Source organism: Patagioenas fasciata, chromosome 8 (genome assembly GCF_037038585.1).
Source record: "Patagioenas fasciata isolate bPatFas1 chromosome 8, bPatFas1.hap1, whole genome shotgun sequence".
Lineage (NCBI taxonomy): Eukaryota > Metazoa > Chordata > Aves > Columbiformes > Columbidae > Patagioenas > Patagioenas fasciata.
Window position 1 is genome coordinate 9,474,970 of NC_092527.1, and position 17,735 is coordinate 9,492,704.

The 17,735-nt window shown below is 37.4% G+C and overlaps 1 protein-coding gene across 8 annotated transcripts in view; it reads left to right on the forward strand.

Annotated features, from left to right (window-relative positions):
* Positions 1 to 17,735, forward strand: part of CTNNA3 (catenin alpha 3) — a 450,315-nt gene that overhangs the window by 283,930 nt on the left and 148,650 nt on the right. For 6 of the 8 annotated variants that reach the window (XM_065843203.2, XM_065843202.2, XM_071811659.1 and 3 more), the window contains one exon: positions 1,960 to 2,112. In XM_065843203.2, the coding sequence (XP_065699275.1) occupies positions 1,960 to 2,112 (153 nt within the window). Of the gene's footprint in view, positions 1 to 1,959; positions 2,113 to 14,520; positions 14,607 to 17,735 lie in introns of those variants that run through there. The other 2 variants (XM_071811662.1, XM_071811663.1) reach the window with 2 other exon arrangements.

Sequence of the window (17,735 nt, forward strand, 5' to 3'; positions counted from 1 at the left end):
CAAAATAATAGCGATAATTTATATGTGAAAGGTTAATTAAACCAGGGAAACCAGTAAAAAGCTACAGCAAAGAATTATGTGATGAGAGAGAAAATGAGGCTGCTGGTTTGAAAACTGAATGTCTCAAGCTCAGCACAGATGTAACGAGGGTCATTGCAGTCAGTGATCCTCAAATAATAAATTAGGGCTGCAAAAGTCTTAAAATCTGGGCTATGCAGAACCCAAAAATATTTATCTTGGAGATAATGAATCATCATCCATGGATAGGGTTCTACAGCTTTTTGTTGCTGATTATTGTAAACTGAGATCTTAACGTTTAAACTGTGATTCCTCGAGGTCACGTTCATGCACTTAATTTTAAGCAGGTGAGTATGTCTGTTCTCTTCAGTTAGACTTCTCCAACACAGAAATATTAACAGGTAACTCGACAGGACTGGAGGTTCAAGGTATTTTGTTCCTGGTAGTAAAGCTTTTTGTTATCTCTTTGTTCTTCGTTTTTCCAATTCCAGCCTGAATGAAGTTGGGACTGTGAACATGACAGTAAAAATCCAATTTTGTATTGGAATCCCATAGCCTTTATAAATTACTTTTGAGAACATGCTATGTATCCAGACAGTATATTCTAATATGATAAGCTACAATAAATTAGAAGAAAAAAAATTCAAAACGTAAACTTACCTATATTTTTTGGTAAGATTTGTCTGTGCCATGCGTCTGGTGAGTGAGAGCTGGCTTTAAATGGTGAGGCTATCCAAATCTTCTCTTGATAATCAATAGATATCTCTACTTTTATTTCTACTGGACGTATTCACTACCCTACCTACAAGGACAGCAGCACCAAAAAGGTTGTGGGTTTTTGCATTTTTCTAGCTGTAGGAGGCTTTACTTCTACTGAGTTTTCACATAGGTACATTGGAGCAAACGCTAAGTGAAAACACGTCCTTTGGCAACAAACCTGTCAGCATGTAAGAGCTTAAAAGCCTTTTATGTTCTTTTCTGTTCCAATCAATATCTTTTATATATATTATAAATTTTTTTTTTCAGTAGGAAATTTAGTGAAGTTGATAATTTAGTTGCATTACATGTATTGTTACAATTGTTATATTTCTTGTAGTGTTCTAAGGTAAAAATGAAAAATTGCCATGTGTAGGTTTTCAACATGGAAAATAACCTCTTAAGTGAAATAATGTCCCAAAGATCAGTTATCAGCTTACATGAAACCTAATTTAAGAGAGGTGATTTGCAGCAGAATGTTATGGTGCTTTAATAATTTAAGGAAAAAGTTCAAGAACAATTAATTTAAATAGAGAAAATGGAACTTCAGACTCATTTATAGTTCTTGCTCCATTCATCTATTATCAGCTGGCATAATCAGGCTACCATTTTGCTAATCAAACTGCGTTGTTGGGTTTTTCAACAAGGTAGGAAATAATTGGGTAATTTTACGATTATAAAAACATGTGATGTAGACTATTTTGTGCGTACAAGCAGAGTTAAATTAATATTTTCATTGTAAAATGAAATAGCCTTCTCCCTTAGCATCTGAACTTCCAAGAAGAAATGCCCAGGATAGATTAGGTTGGGTCTAACAGGTTTTTTTCATGTGCAGAATCATTTAAGTAGCCTACTCATCAAAGAACATGAATATTTGTTTGTCTCCCTTGATTTCAGCAGAACTAGTGCATGTTTGAAGTGTTTTATGCATCTGTACTTGCACATACATACACTCACACATACAAACACGCATTTTTGGGTAGTTGTATATTAAAATTGTCCCTAAAACTAAATGATTTTCTATGTAATAGATAAATTGCAGCTGCAGTAGGTTTCAGACACATCATCCTACAAATTATGCAGTGTGTACATGTTTATGTTATAAAATACTGAAGGACAATAATGACAGTAGACTTTAATAAATAGTTCAATCAGCGTATACTAATGTAAGGCTTTCTTTTGCAGCTCCGTAAAGCCATTATAGATCACATCTCAGACTCCTTCTTAGATACCACCGTGCCACTTTTAGTTCTCATTGAAGCTGCTAAAAATGGAAGAGAGAAAGAAATAAAGGAATATGCTGCTATCTTTCGAGAACACACCAGCAGGCTGGTGGAGGTATGTTTGATGAAGTTGCACTGTTTTGAATATATGGTATAAGAGACTTGCCAGTGCACATTTCTTTTGCTGGCAGATTATTATAAAACAATTCAGGCTGGCATTTCAGGAAAGAGTATATAAATGATCTAGGGTAATAGTAAACACACTACATATGATATGCAGAAGGATAGTTGGTTTTGTGGTATCAGCATTTGTATAGTACTTCATTGAATAGAAATCAGGTGGTGGGGAATTCTAATTTGAGTAGTTAGTATAAGCCTTTCCACAAAGAGATTTACTGGGAACGTGATCAGATGTGTCGTTCTAAGGAATATTAGCTCAAAGGGTTCAGAATACTACTACTGAACTGCGTGAGACACCGTACCAGTGTTAGTTGTTTGTCAGCTTCCACACTTGGGAAGTGTCCAGCCCGTGTGATGATGTGCTGGAAATCGGGCTCTGACACACAGTTGAGAGGCGTGAGCCCCCTAGAAGACTGAAACCCTGTTGTCATATACGCTGAATAAGTTCTCACATATGTTGTATACTCGGTATTCATTTCTAAAGCATATACGTCTTTATCACTTATAAATGATACTACTTTGTCACTTACAAATTTGCAAATAGAATTGTGGGGAGATTTTAGTTTGTTGGACAATCAGTGCTGCAAATGTGACTAAATTTTCTTTGACTTGAAGTTATTCAAACCGGAGCTTGAAACATTGCTGGAATACTGCAGTCATGGATTTGGCAGAAATATTATCTCAAGTGCCAGTAAGGAATGTTTTGCTAATTTTTGTGGGGTTTTTTAAGCCTTTAGTGCTTCTGTGTGTAGTAATGCAAAAATGGGAAAAATCAATGAAATCACTCTGTGGCTAAAAATTTACTTAGAAAAACCATTTGGCTCAGAATGAATTCATTAATCTTGGCTGATCTACAGATAATGAAAGACAAATAGATAAACAGCAAAAGTAGGGTATTGCATTTATGTTTCTCTTCATGGTCGTATAGTTACAGAATAAGAGTAGTTATTATTCTCCAGTTTACAAGTGTGTCTCATTTTGACTATGCTGCAAAATCCAATGAAAGCTAAAACACAAACCCAAAGTTTTTCGGATTTTTAGTACTGAAGCTAAACCAGCCTGAAGTGGTTTGATTTTTAGAAAGGACAGGTGATCTCTGAAGATCAGATAGCTTCGCTGAATTTGAAACTGAGTCCAGGTCAGCTGGAATACCCAAATTATTATTTAGGTTAGAAGATGTGAACCTAGCAATCCAGTATTCATTTTTTCTTCATGGGTTTGAATTTGTTTCCCAAATGCAAGCAATAGCTGGCCATCAAGGTAGGCTGCAGATGAAAGGGGCTGATGACTGCACAGATGCACTGCCTAAAAAATCTACAGGGACATGCAGCAGCTGCCTGTGAACATAAGACTGTCCAGAAGGCAGCTATCCTTAGTGATGTAGAAAAGCTATAGCAAAGTTTTGCAATTCCAGCACAGTTACTACCTAGAAATGAGGGGGGAGGGGAAAAGTCAAATGTCCTTTTTCAGCATGGATGCTCCCTTTGTCTTTTTCAAAGTCGAAAAAGCCAGGTAAGTATTCTGAGATTTGATTATGTTGCTCTGTTTTCAATTTAAAACCTTATTTACTTCATTTACTCTTAACCCAAGATAAAGATTTCCCAAAGAAGATTTATCTTGCTTATGTGAAGTGCCAGTCCCTCCTTTGACTCAATTACTAGTTTAGTCTGGATGACTAATTTCTAGATGACTGAAGTGAGGTGAGATGAATTGTACCTTGAGAGATAGGCGTTGGTCTCTTTTGAAATGTGTTATGTTGCCTTTTCTTACACTCCGTATAGCAGTTTTTAATCAGATGTATCCTATTTTTCAGTGCATTTTTTCCATCTGTTTTTGAAAGATCAAGGATATTTGAACAGTAGGTTATGGTACTGTTTTACGTGTAAGTACGCTAGACTGAGTTGGACATTATAGAAACAAAGGTTCAGGTTTTCACACAGGTTTCTCCAGCAGTGAATTTTATACGGAAATTAGAAGTACTACTTGAAATATCAAGAGAGGTTTTCTGTGGTTTTGATTTTAGTCTGAAAATGAAAACTTCTCAAATAGAAACAATAGGTCTTGAGAAAGAACATACTTTTTTTTTTCCCTCTTTGAATATGAAATGCTAATTGAGCTAGAGTAAATTGCCTGCTACACTGACTCACTGCACATATTGTAATTTAAGGAACAAACAGTATCCTCATAGGTCAGTGACCTTTGTAAATCAGCTTGAGGTTTAGTATCTTTTACAAATATCTCTCTTCTGAATTAGCATTTGGAAGTTACAGTCATTCCTTTAAAAAATTATTTAAAACATAACAATATAATGCAGTTCAGAAGTATGTATATAAATTCAGTGAAGTACAAAACATCAGTGAAATGGAAAGAGTGCACACCACACCAGATCTGGGGCGATGATGTTTCCAAAGGCAGTGGTAGTGACTACAGGTAATACCTTCTTCCTTGTTTTAATGTTTTCTCTGGTGCTTTGTGGACGGTGCTAGTATTCCAACAGCTTGAACAGCGACAAAGTATTAGAGATACCTTGGTTAACATCTTTGCACTGTTATACCTGCACAATAATTGCACAAACCAGAATCTCTTAGTTGTAAGTGTGAATAGTATCTTCAAATGTATGGAGGAAGTGAAATAGACCTAGTTACACAGAAAAAAACAAACAAACAAACAAACCAACACATTAAAATGCCCACTTTGGCTATTATATTGAACCCTTCCCATATGTGAAAAGGACACTCAACAGCTGAAGTATTTTCATGGGTACCAAAGGTCACATTAAACATTCTTCATATGGAGGTTATTCTAGGCGACAGTGCCTTATGTTGCTCATATACTGCATCAAATATTTGGAAGTCTGAATATTGATTTTGTGACACTGAAAAACCAGGATATATTGTAGAATGAAAAGAAGCAACCGGAGTTGGGTTAAGATTCTGCTTGTATGTCTGTGAGCCTTGGCTAAAATAAATTCCCCAAAGATATGTTTCTGTTAGAAAAGGCTTGTTAATTGGAATTCCTTATTAAAATGGAGCAGTTGTGGTAAAAATACTTTTTAAAAATGGAGATTAACCACTTTGAGATTTCTCACATATATGTTTTGCTTTGAAATGCCTTTCATTTAAAATATTACAATTAAATTGCAAATCCAATTGAAATATTTGATTATATGGAAACTTTCTTGAACAGTCTTGTCTTCTACGAAATTTCAACATCTGCTCTGATCTGAATATTAACACTATTTAAAATTATGAAAATTATGACAATATAATAATGAAAATACTTGGGGGATTTGGCTGTACTTTATAGTTCCTTGTAAGACATGCCTGGTTTTAGTAAATATAGCATTCTGGCCTGTGGTTCATTTCTACCGAAGACCAAAACAAATTCTAATATTGAGAAAACAAGTGCATAAAAGTGAACAAAAGATGGTAAAAAGGAAGACTGAAATGTCACATCAACAGAAGGGAAAGCTAAGCAGGCTGTTCTCCTGAGCTGATCTATCAAAGAGATGTAATGTGTTCTGAGAGGAGGAGTGATATGCTGGGTGAACTTGAGATTAAAAAAGGAATTTGATGGGAGCAAGGAAGAATCCTCTGATTATCTTTTCTTTTGGCACAGATGCAAATCTCCCACTGCAGTGTTTAAAGGTCAGCTGTTCCAAGCAGAGGCTGAGAGATTTAATAGGAGAAGTAGATGTGATGATGAAGTGAACTTTGTCTTCTTCATCTCTTCTCTCAATACATGAATATATCATACTCTCTGTAGTTTGACCTAATAACACTGACTTCAGATCTACCACTCTGATACATAAACTTGGGGGTTTAGCCTATTGCCGAATTCTTGCCCTTGTTTTCAGTTTTGACTGTGTTCTGATATGACAATGCTGGCTTCTAGGAATGAGGATTTCTGAGGTTGAATCTGTTACGAACAATGGACATTAACAGACAGGACACATTTAAATGCATCGGTGTTGCAATGTGTTGATATAGAACAGCAAAGACATGCAGGACACACACTAGTTAAAAAACAAGTCTGGCACTTAATATAAAGATTTCCAGTGCAGCAAATCCAGCACATCTACTGAAAGTGAATTCTCCTTAAGAAATCATTCTTTTATAATAAAATGAAGTTAAAAGATGTAAAGGAGAAAAAAATCTTGAGTTATAAAAATAAATAGAGAGAAATAAATTGTTACTTTCTACTTGAAAAAGAGACAAGATGCATAGGAACAAAATACAAATACTGACAGAATCTTTAATTTACTTCATGAAAAAAATTATTAAGATCCTGAATAAAGTAACTTGCTGGCTCTTGTTACTGCAGCTGCTTCTAAAACTAGCTTTTAAAAAGATGAGACTGATGTCCTGAATGTGTTGGGAGAAGTTGGCTTCACAGCTTATAAGGTGGGTCCAGGCCCCTTACCTGGCGAGGTTGTCTGTGTCTCCAGATGGCAGAGCACAACAAGAAGGATATAGGAATTCCTTTAAAGCACCTTCACGGGAGAGTTCAAAGCTTTTTGCCACTCTAACCTGATCAAACTATTGTGTGGGAATGACAGCAGTCTGGGATTGGCAGCTTTATTATTTTAAATTTAAGTATAAATAATATTTTTAGTTTGTTGGTTTAAAACCTTTCCTATTTACGTAAGAGCTGGATGCAGGAAATGTGTTTAACTAATGTGAACCCAACTCATGGAATTGCTCATCCTTTACAGAAATTAAGCTCTTCAAGGGTAGCATTTATGTCATTTGTGTTTCGATAGCACTCTGGAGACTTGAAGAAATATCTGTGACCCTAGATTTGGGAAAACAGATGAGACAGATAAACTGTAGGAGACAGCAAAAGAGAATGAATCTGCCATCTGGATAAATGGTGGAGCCTGGAATAAAGCAGATAAGTGAATTTAGCTAACTCAAAATCGGTCACCATTAAACTCAGTGAAGAACATCCACATGATGGTTTATCTGAATTAACTCCTATTTAGAACGCCATCAATCAGTGCATTTTCTGTAAAGAAATTGAAGTTTATATATATATATAGTTACAAAAATTAATCTTCATTCAAAGCTATTAGAATTACAATGCCACTTCAACAAACAATGTGGAAGAACCTGCCTAAGGTACAAATGAAATGTGTTCAGGGTTAAACATGTTAATCAAAATGTTTGCAAAACCCAGTACAGTGGAAATAATAATAACTATTTGGTCATCAAAATTAATCTATATTGACAGTAACTTAATAAGCACGCTACAAGAAAACTCTTCCTTTCTCTCAAGCAAAACACAGGACCACTTCCTACATCTGTCTCCTGTGGAAAACAGCTCTGCCAAAAGTCAGTTTCCACACAGAATCTGCAACTTAATAGTGATAAGTTGCTTTCTGTTTTCTATACAAACAATAAATATTTCTCTTCAAATACAGTGGGAAAATTCTCACTACTTTGATCTGTTTTATTGACATACATGTAAAAGATGATAGCTCTTATTTGCCACTTTGTCTGATTTTGTGTGTAATTTGCTACATCTTTCTATGTCAAATTGTAAATACACTGACCCAGAAAATTGGATTCTGAGAGCAACTCACCATCATTCTGAAAACCAACACAAATCCCCATATTTGCCATCCAAAGTAACACTTAAATAGTTTCCTGGCAGATAGCAAACTAGTTTAAAATGGAATTTAGCAATTCATTAATTAATTTTGCTTTACATATTAAAGTACTGCATATATAAAGTACTGTCAACTGAAAGATTTTTATTTCTTTCTACCGGCTTCAAAGACAATAGGGAATGGAGTATTCTGAGCACTGCACCCATTTCTGTGGGTTTTTATCTCAGACTGATAAACGGTAAATAAAAATAACATTTTAATGCTTCATTACTAGTTCTTTAGTATTGATTTTACTGATCTATTGAAAAACAAAACCGCTCCGGTCAGTGGTAAAACTCCACAACAACTGCATGTGTAGAGGTTGAACTGACAGATTACTGGAGCATCTTTGTTAAGTTTCAGGATATCAGAAGAGAGCAGAATCTTTTATGATCCTTTTAGGAGCATAATCAGAAGATAAGAAACATGAATCCTGTGACACAGTAGTTTTTAGTTTCAGACAGTGCAATGCTGAGGGATTTCATCCCCAGACGTAAAATACAAGTCTAGGGCTTGTCATTGTTTTCTCTGGCACTTCTGTTACTATTCTTCTTTAACGTATTATACTTTCAGTGGTATCATCACATAATCACATCTATGACAAAATAGCAATTAAAGAGCCGAAGTTGAAGAGTGTATCATCATCCCTATTTTTGCATTGCAGTTTGACTTCTGTTAGTGCAAGTTCTGCATTCATAATGTGAGAATTTTTGCACACCGAGTAGCTGTCCCTCGGCTGCAGGGCCCCATTGCACAATGCCATCTGCGGACACAGAACTTAACTGTGCTTTTCAGCTTGAGAGAGCAGATATCTAAGGATGAAACTTGAAGCAGTTGGCAATAGAGATATGCATGCAGAATATTGGTCAGCATTTTGGGAATAAAATGTACCTGTCAGCAGACCGGGGGGACATTTTTTTGGTAAATAAGAGGAGCACTTTTAAGCACGATCAATATTTATGAATGGAAAGTGGATTTAATTACATTACAATACTGATTTCTAGAATCAGTCTATCCTTGACAAATTAACTCTCCTGTCTCATCACACACTTTTTTTTTTTTTTTTTAACTCTTATTTAACTAATTAACACAATGCACTTTTTTGAGAGGAAAGCCACCTTCAGTTTACTAATTTCTATGTATCCCTAGTTCGTGGGATTCAGAATTCCCATTCAGTGCTCTCCTGTTTTAATCTGATTTTTGAGTTTCAAGAGAGACCAGTGTGTAGCCAGCCTGTCCAGGCAGGGTTTAGTTAATGGCACATCCATGAGATGTGGGCAGTGGAGGTTCATTTCTTGTGGGTTCTTCATTGCTGCAGTTCAGTTAAATCCAGATATCTGAGTGGATCCATTTTAGCAATCCAACTGCTGACTTTGCTAATTTTAGCAAATCTGTGATTAGATAGAAGCAATACCAATCTAACTACAAAATCAAACTATATCCTTCCTTATTTTACTTACAGATAATTGTTTTCTGCAACTTTTTAAAACATGGAACTTTTAATGTCTGAAATACAAATTTAATGCCAGTAAGCCCAAGAATTAGGTCTGAATCTCTGCTTTCCCATTTCAGCTAGAATTCATTTCTATGCTGAAGGCTCTGAGATTTCTTCAGCAAACTGACCTGCTTGTCAAGATGATGGGACAGATGCCAATCAACAGTATAGGCAGCCTTACTGGTTACAGACTACAAACCCTCTGTTGTCAAGTGTTGCTCTGGTTGTTGGTTGTTTGCAGATCGCACGCTAAAGGGAGGCCTAAAGATGGTAGTAGCAATTATGGGGATGTGTGGAATTATTTCTAAAATGAAAGGCAGCACAGGAAAATGCACACATGCTTTAAATTCTGATAGAAGAAGCCTGGCAACAGGATTTGAGAGGTGTCAGGCAGCTGGAAGAAGGCCTTTAAAGACAGGTAACTTGTTCTTGATGTATTGCAGCTGGTAAATGGATGCTTAATGGAGATCTAATGTGGTCAAAATAGTGAATTAAGAAAATTAATTCAATAAAATTAGCTTATGTTCAAGCATGTACTTCTAAGTGTACATAAACTTTAATACTTTGAACCTTGCTATTTTGGGCCTCAGAGAGTTCCAGCACCTCGCTGCAAGTTCTGAATTCATAATGTGAGAATTTTTGCACCTTTATATAATTAATCAAATAAGGCCCAACTTTCCTATTACTGATTGAGCTTCAGGTGATAAATGGTGACATTTTCATTAATCCTCTTAATCACAGCCTTTATTGCATAAGTGTGAAGCAAGGGAACAAAAGATAAACAACCCAAAGATTTATCAGACTATGTCTGAGGGGCATATTTCACTAGCTAGAAATGTCAGCCACCAGTACGGTGAGGCAGGGTGTACTATAAGGTATGTGAGCTCCAAAAAGGAAATTGTCTAGGTTCAGCATGGATTTCTCATCATCATAATAATACGCTTGGTTAACATTTTTGCTAATAGTGTAAAGAGCTGGCACAAGTACAGTGGCGGTGACTTTTTTCTTGTATTACTGCAGAAACCAGATTTAGAGAAGTCCCTCAGAATATTAGAAATTGTGATAATTGTGATTCCATCTCCCATCCCCAAAAGTCTCATAGTTTTGATCATACTGATCTGTAATGAGCCAGTCACCTATAACAGAGTAATTCTGAAGGTGCTAAAAAAGGCACAGGTCATCATAATGTTAACATCAGTTTACTAAAGCTTGTGCTTCTTAAATACCAAACATCTCTGTGAGTGTGTGGTGTGTGTACTTGTTAGGGTTTGGTGTGTGTTTTTGTTTGCCTTTTCTTTTTTTTTTTCCTTGGAACAAGGATGCTGTGATATCTGGTGAAGGAGGAGGTTTGTTCCTGGCAATGGAGGCAGTTGAATATCCTTTGTTCTATGTGACCATCTATGCAAATTGTCAGAAGTGCATCTATTTGAGGCTGCTGTCCTCCTGTCAAACAGTCTGGCCCCTGTTGGCTCAAAATTGGCTAATGGGATCTCACGTTCTTGAGGACAGAGAAACATATCTTTAAGTCTAACATACGTGTGTGTGTGCATAAATATATACATATTTGTATATATATGTATGCATGCATGAATACAAACAGGTTTGCATTAATTTCACCTCTTTTGGAAAACATATTTGTAGCCTAAAACATGAGGTTTTGTTGTACATTGTTATTCCACAGGCTAAGAGAACTCAAGAGACATATGAATGACAGGGAGGTGATTAGGGACAGCCAGCATGGCTTCCCAAAGTGCAAATCATGCCTGACTAATCTGATAGCCTTCTACAATGGAGTGACTGTGTTGGGGCATACGGGAACAGCACCCGGTATTGTCTATGTAGACATGGTCCCATACAACATCCTTGTTGCTAAAGTGGGGAGATAAGAGTTTGATGGATGGACTGTTTGATGGATAAGGAATTGGCTGCATGGCTGCATCCAGATGGGCTGGGTGGCTGCAGTCAAAGACTTAGTGTCCAAATGGAGATCAGTAACAAGTGGTGTACTTCAGGGGCCCGAACTGGGATCTGTACTGGTCGATATCTTCATTAATGGTGTTGACAGTGGGATTGAGAGCATGCTCAGCAAGTCTGTGGATTACACAAAGCTGGTGCAGTTGATAAGCTTGAGGGAGGAGATGCCATCCAGAGAGGCCTTGATAGGCTCAAGAAGTGGGCCCATGTGAACCTCATGAAGTGCATCAAGCCAAGGGCAATGTCCTGCACCTGGGTTGGGGCAATCACCAGTACAGACTGGCAGATGAATTAATTGAAAGCAGCCATGTGGAAAAGGACTTGAGGGTACTGGTAGATGAAAAATCAGCTACAAGCCTGTGGTGTGTGATTGCAGCCCAGAAAGCCAGTTGTGTCCCGGGCTGCACTTAAAGGAGCATGGTCAGCAGGTCGAGAGAAGTGATTCTGTTCCTCTGCTCTGGTGAGACCCCACCTGGAGCACTGTGTCCAGCTCTGGGGCCTCCGGAACAAGACAGCGTGGACCTGCTGGAGTGGGTCCAGGGGAGGCCACAAAAATAATCTGAGGCTGGAACAGCTCTGCTGGGAGGACAGTCTGAGAGAGCAGGGGTGTTCAGCCTGGAGAAGAGAAGCTCCGGAGGGAAATTACTGTGGCTTTTCAGTACTTCAAGGGGTCTTATAAAAAAGATGGAGATAAATTGTTTTTTTACCAAGACCTGTAGTGGTAGGACAAGGGGTAATGGCTGTAAATGGAAAGAGGGTAGATGTAGATTAAATGTAAGGAAGAATTTTATTTTATTTTTTTTTTTAAATGATGAGTGAGTGTGGAGAGACACTGGAACAGGCTGCCCAGAGCAGCTGTGAGTGCCCCATCCCTGGAAATATTCAAGGCCAGGCTGGGTGAGGCTTTGAGCAACCTCATCTAGTTGAAGGTGCTCCTGCTTATTGCAGGGGGATTGGACTAGATGATCCCTTCCAAACCAAAGCATTCTATGATTTTTAAGATTATTTTCTAGAGGATGAGGCAGCATGTTTGCTTGTTTGATTTACTCACTTTTCTAGGAATCTAGTTATTTTACCACTATCGAATGACTTTTGAATGAGTATTTTCCCCCCACTGCCAGAGTGATGCTTTTTGCTGTATTTGGTAATGAGAATTCTTTTAATATATTAAAATAACTGAGAAAAGTTTTATTTGGAAATGCAGTTTGTGCACAATACTTAGGCTATCTAATATCCTATATTTGAGGCAAGAAAACAAAAAGTAGAACAAATCCTTGCATAATGTAGACTTAAGAGCATAAATAATAGTTGCTGAACTTGCCTCCAAAAAAATAACAAAAAAAAAAAAAGGCGAGAAAATTATCCAGAAAACCTACTGTGGGAAGTCATGGACTAGAATTTCTTATCACAAGGAAAGCAAGTGATCTTTGTTTAAGGAGGAAGTTGGGTAGGGTTTTTTTTGAGAGCTTGGCTGAGACAAAAGGCACATACTGCTAGGTATTTCCCTTTGGTGTAATTCATCCTCTGCTGAAGCTCTTTAAAAGAAACTGAACAACAAACTCAAGCAATGTGCCATAATGTAGCATAGTTACTTCCAAGGAGATGGCATTGCTCACATTTTAACATCATTATATTAAATTGCTTTTTAGTAACTGTTAGCTTAGAATTCAAAATACGGAGTTTGTGACAAATTTCTAAATCTTTCTTTTCTTTCTTTTTCTGAAATACACAGGCTGGTCTTGCTAGACGGCAGGAGCCTCCTCGGTAGACTCAGTAGGACAGAATTAAAGCTTTTACCGAGCCGCTCCAGTGAAGGCATAGAGGGACAGTAGTAGCCATATCCCATGTACTTTTGTGATGGGAAGTTCAGATCACCATTTGGAGTTTCAGCTTAATTAACATGTACCCTGTCAGCCCTTGATTAGGAATAATTTGTAAGTTATTCTAAACTTCTTGCACAGAGATTTGTTTTCTTTGAAACATGTTAGTAAGCCCCACATCTCTTACTCTGTTGTTGTTGGATGGATGTTCACTGTGTGTTAGGATTGTTTCATCTGTGCGTTGCTTTATGGTGCTGAACAGTGAATTCGGTTGCCTTATTTCGAGGCCAGCATACTGTAAACAAGATACAGTCTCCACAGGTGCTTTGTCGGTGAATTTAGCAGGATCACAATCCAACGCTTTGAATTCTATGCACACACTTAAGGGTGAGCCCACACAATGCCTCAGACTGCATTGCAATCTGCAGTTTGGAAATCTGGATGATTTTATATGTACATTTTGGTTGCAAGGCTTATAAACGGTTTTAGTGTTTTCCTTTGTGACCAATTTTACCTTTCCTAGACCAGAGATCACATTGCAAAAATGAGTCAAGTATTACTTATAAAATGTTTTATGGACCTTTAAACTCAATTAACATGAAATAGAGACTTCCACTGGCACAGGAACATTTTATGTTAGTACAGCATTTATTCCCATATAAACTGCAGTAGCTGGGAGACTACCTCCAGCTCCAGTGCGATTGGAATCACTGTCTGTAGATGGCTTGCACAACAGCTGCAGGAACACAGCTCATGACACCATTCACAAAGAGGAGAGGGAAAACTAATGAACCTGGGGAAAATTACTCAGATATTCATTTAGGGGATAAAGAAAGGGAAAAAATGAATGAGATGATTTCAGTATATTTTTGTAAGATATTTGCAATGTGGCCTATAGTAAATGCCCAAGAATATACTGTAATGCAGTAATGACATAATGTAATCCATAAGAATATACTGCGTGCCTGTGGCACTGATTAGATTTTTACCAATGGAGCAGTAAAACGTTTATTTTGGTTTACAGACAACTTAGTTATTTAGTATACATAGGTGTGTACTTCACTGAGTGAAATACAGATTGTTTTATAGCTACTGCAAACACAATTGGCTTGAGTATTTAATAAAAAGCTTCCTAAGCATGTTCACAGCTTTAAATTTTAAATTCCAATTTGCTTCAGTACTGGAAATTTTTTAATAGAGTTAGGACACACCCAGACCTCCCGCCTGTCCTGTGTGGTTAATATTCAGCGGGAAGAAAACAAAACCATTGACAGTAGGAAATCAGGGTGTTTAAAGTGTCTTTTGACGAAGCCACTTCTTTAATGTAAAGGCTCTTTTAAGCTTTCCGGCTACGGGACGGAGGACTCACGTGGGCCCCCCGGCAACGCCCCGTCCCTGGCAACGCCCCGCCCTTTCTGGAAGGTTCGAGGGCCGCCTGGTCTTTGTGCCGTGGTGGAGCCGGTGCCAGTGGGTCGGCCTGCCTGGAGCGGGTGAGTTGGGTTGCAGCATTTCTTTATCGAGCTTTTAACGTTGATTGCCAAGCATATAGTTTCATCTTCGGTAAGGAGGGTTCTCCCGTTCCCAGCCGGGGCTCCTGTGAGGGCCGAGCTGCTGGGAGCTGGAGGGGAGAACCGGGCGGGCAGCGCAAGGCCCAGGGCAGGTCCGGCCGCTAAAACCTGGTAATATCTGTGGCTTTCTTCCTCGTGAAGTCGTTGATGTTGAAAGGTGATGTTTACCTTTTGCATGCAGCAAGCTAAGTGGTTGTTGTTTCAAATCCTGTTTTTCTACAGCCTAAAATGTAAAATACCAGTCTCTGAGGCAACAATAGAAAACAATATGTTAAGTACGTTTTTTCCAGGATTGCTACATTTTCAGTTCTTTCAGTCAGAGTGTTTGACTTTTTTTTTTCTTTTTTGCGTGAAGACTGCATTTAAGCAACATCAAGCTTTCACTTTAGTTTAGTGTTTTGGTCAGTATTTTTACTTACCTGTTATTTATTATCCTTATCTTTAAAGCTTTTTTGGCGATTGCCTGGTGAAGGTGTCCTTCTCTGGGTGTTATGTTTTGAAATCCTGTTGAGTGGAAGCAGGACGAAAATAGACTGAAGATCTTTGTAACAATACTGGAAACATTAAGGTAGATTGTATCCTGTGTAACTCTGTGAAATGAAGGTATTTTTTCTTTATGGCAGATAATTTATGCATCTGTTCTGTGATTGTTTCCTGCCTTGAATGAGGCTGTATGAAGGGCTGTACCTTACTTTCTGGTAATCATTAAAGTCGTCTTCTCTGTGAGCGTTTCTCTGAGTTACTTACCTTTATTTTAATTCCAGGAAAAAGCAGTTGTCAACATTTCAACTGTTGGAGAGCCTGGGGGGGAAAATGAGTCATCCAGTTAATTGTAAAGTGTAAAGCCAAAAGTTTTTCTGAAAATAATATATATTTATTTATTTTTTCTGTGTGCAAGTGTGCTGTGAGGTCTGCATGCCGTTTAGCATTCAGGTGGTGCTCTCCTGTCCCAAAGACTGGAGAGAGAAAAAGTCAGGCTGGAGAGAGATTCCAACAGTACTGAGAGACTTAACTCATGACAAGTTCTGAAATGAGACACTTATTCTTTCTGAAAAAAACAATATTTGAAAATAATTTTTCAAAGTCACTTGATGTGTTCATTTGTGTGAGGTAGGAGGAGCTCATGGTTGTGTATAACATAAGGTGCCTTAGGCTCTGGTCTGCTTTCTTTAATAAATCTCATATTTTAAACTGGGAAATGGACCTTGTACTTGGTATGGGGAGGTTTTCCGAGTGCTAGGATTCAGATATTGCCCCGAGCTGAATCTTGAAAAAGTTTGGATGACACTTCTTCTTCCCCCTACCCCCTGGTTTCTGGAGGGCCATAACACCTTCCACTGCACTTTTACATGGATATCAGGAAGTTTACTTCTATGACATAACTTTTTTTTCCCTTTTGAGGAGAAGTCTTGTCAGGGTTGGCAGTAAGAAAGCCTAAAGTTTCAGGTCTAATCCTTCTTGTTATGCAGTATGAAAAGATAAGCAGCTTTATACTGTTTCCCATTTTTGTTACATATTTATTCCATCAATAGTTTAATTTGGATTTTCATTGTACTACTAACAAATATGTACTGTTAATAATTAAAAATACTGCCTTAATACTGTAATGGTCCTAGTTTACTAGCTGTATGCTGCTATCCATGGTTTTGTGTGTTTATTTTGCGGTACTGATTTGGTGAAATTGAATAACTAGGGCATAAAACAGTGTGTTTCTGGAAAGTCAGTGACACCTTTTGGTGCAAACCTTAACCAATTTCAGTGACAGTATTTAGGATTTTTACATGTAAGTGAAAGTAGAATCTCCTCCTATACATTGGTATGTTTTAGTAGTCCTTTGGTTGTTGCTACTATCATTGAACTTGAGTAGTTTGCAAGGAAATACAAAGTAATACAAAGTTGCTGCACTGATTTCGGGCATAATGTCTGAGGAAGTCCTTTTGCTCTTAGCCTTGTGAACAAAGGGACAACCCATCATCGTGAAATTTTGCTTGGTCTCAAGACGTTTTCTTTAAGGGAAATTGGACATGCTGAATTCTGTAGTAAGTTTTAGAGCATAAACAGTTTTGGTTTTTTTTTTTTTTTTTAAAATTTGTCACGCACAATTTGCAAGACAGTACTGTGTCCTGCAGAGAATAAAGTAGGTACTGTTAATGGTGGATGTATGGTAATTAATATAACAGTTTGTATGGTCATGTGAGCTACTTTATTTCTGGTAATACAGTGAATTGAGTTTGTGTTACAGAGCGAGTGTATGTTTGTATCTCCCTGTCTTGTTTCTTTTTAGCTATGGAGAAGAAAGTGTTTCGTTTGTTGCTGGAGAGTTCATTTATGATCCTAGGTAATGTGCATTAACATTCTGCATGTCAGACTTCATTCAAGTGTAGTTAACCCTCAAGATGTTATTGTTGACTCCTCTATTATTCTCATCCTAGGTTTGACTATAAGTTCACAACCACCATGTACATCTACAATTCTGTTCCAGTAGTTAATGATAGTTGGAAATGAAGTAGAATATAGATGAACTGCTTCTTAATGCAAAAAATACCTATTCCAGAAACATGTACTGCTGTATACTAAATAAGTATCTGAAGAAGGTGATCGGTATTAATGTTAGATGTAGAATGAATTGCTGTACTTTCAGTGAAGGTGGAAGTTCTGTGAAAGGCTTATCCTGAGATAGATTAAATTCTGAAGGTATGTTTTGTTGCACTGATCTTTCATTTCCTTTGATTATCTGTGGGTTTGTTGGTGGGTTGTCCTTCCCCCTCATGTAAGTATTTGTGGTACAGTAATTATTATATTTCTGAGTGGTTGTTTCTGCAGCTTCACAGAGATGAATTCTGTTTTTCATGTATTTTCAATTAATTTATGCTTAATATGATGGACCTTTTATTTATAAAAATATAAGTCTGTAGCATGTTAAACTAACTCAGATATTGCATCAGAACAATGTGCTTAAGGCATAGCTGTTTTTGTAAAATGATAAGTATCCAATTTTGAACTCTTAAGAACTGGCACTTGAACTGTGTTTTTGTTTCTCATTCAAAAAAA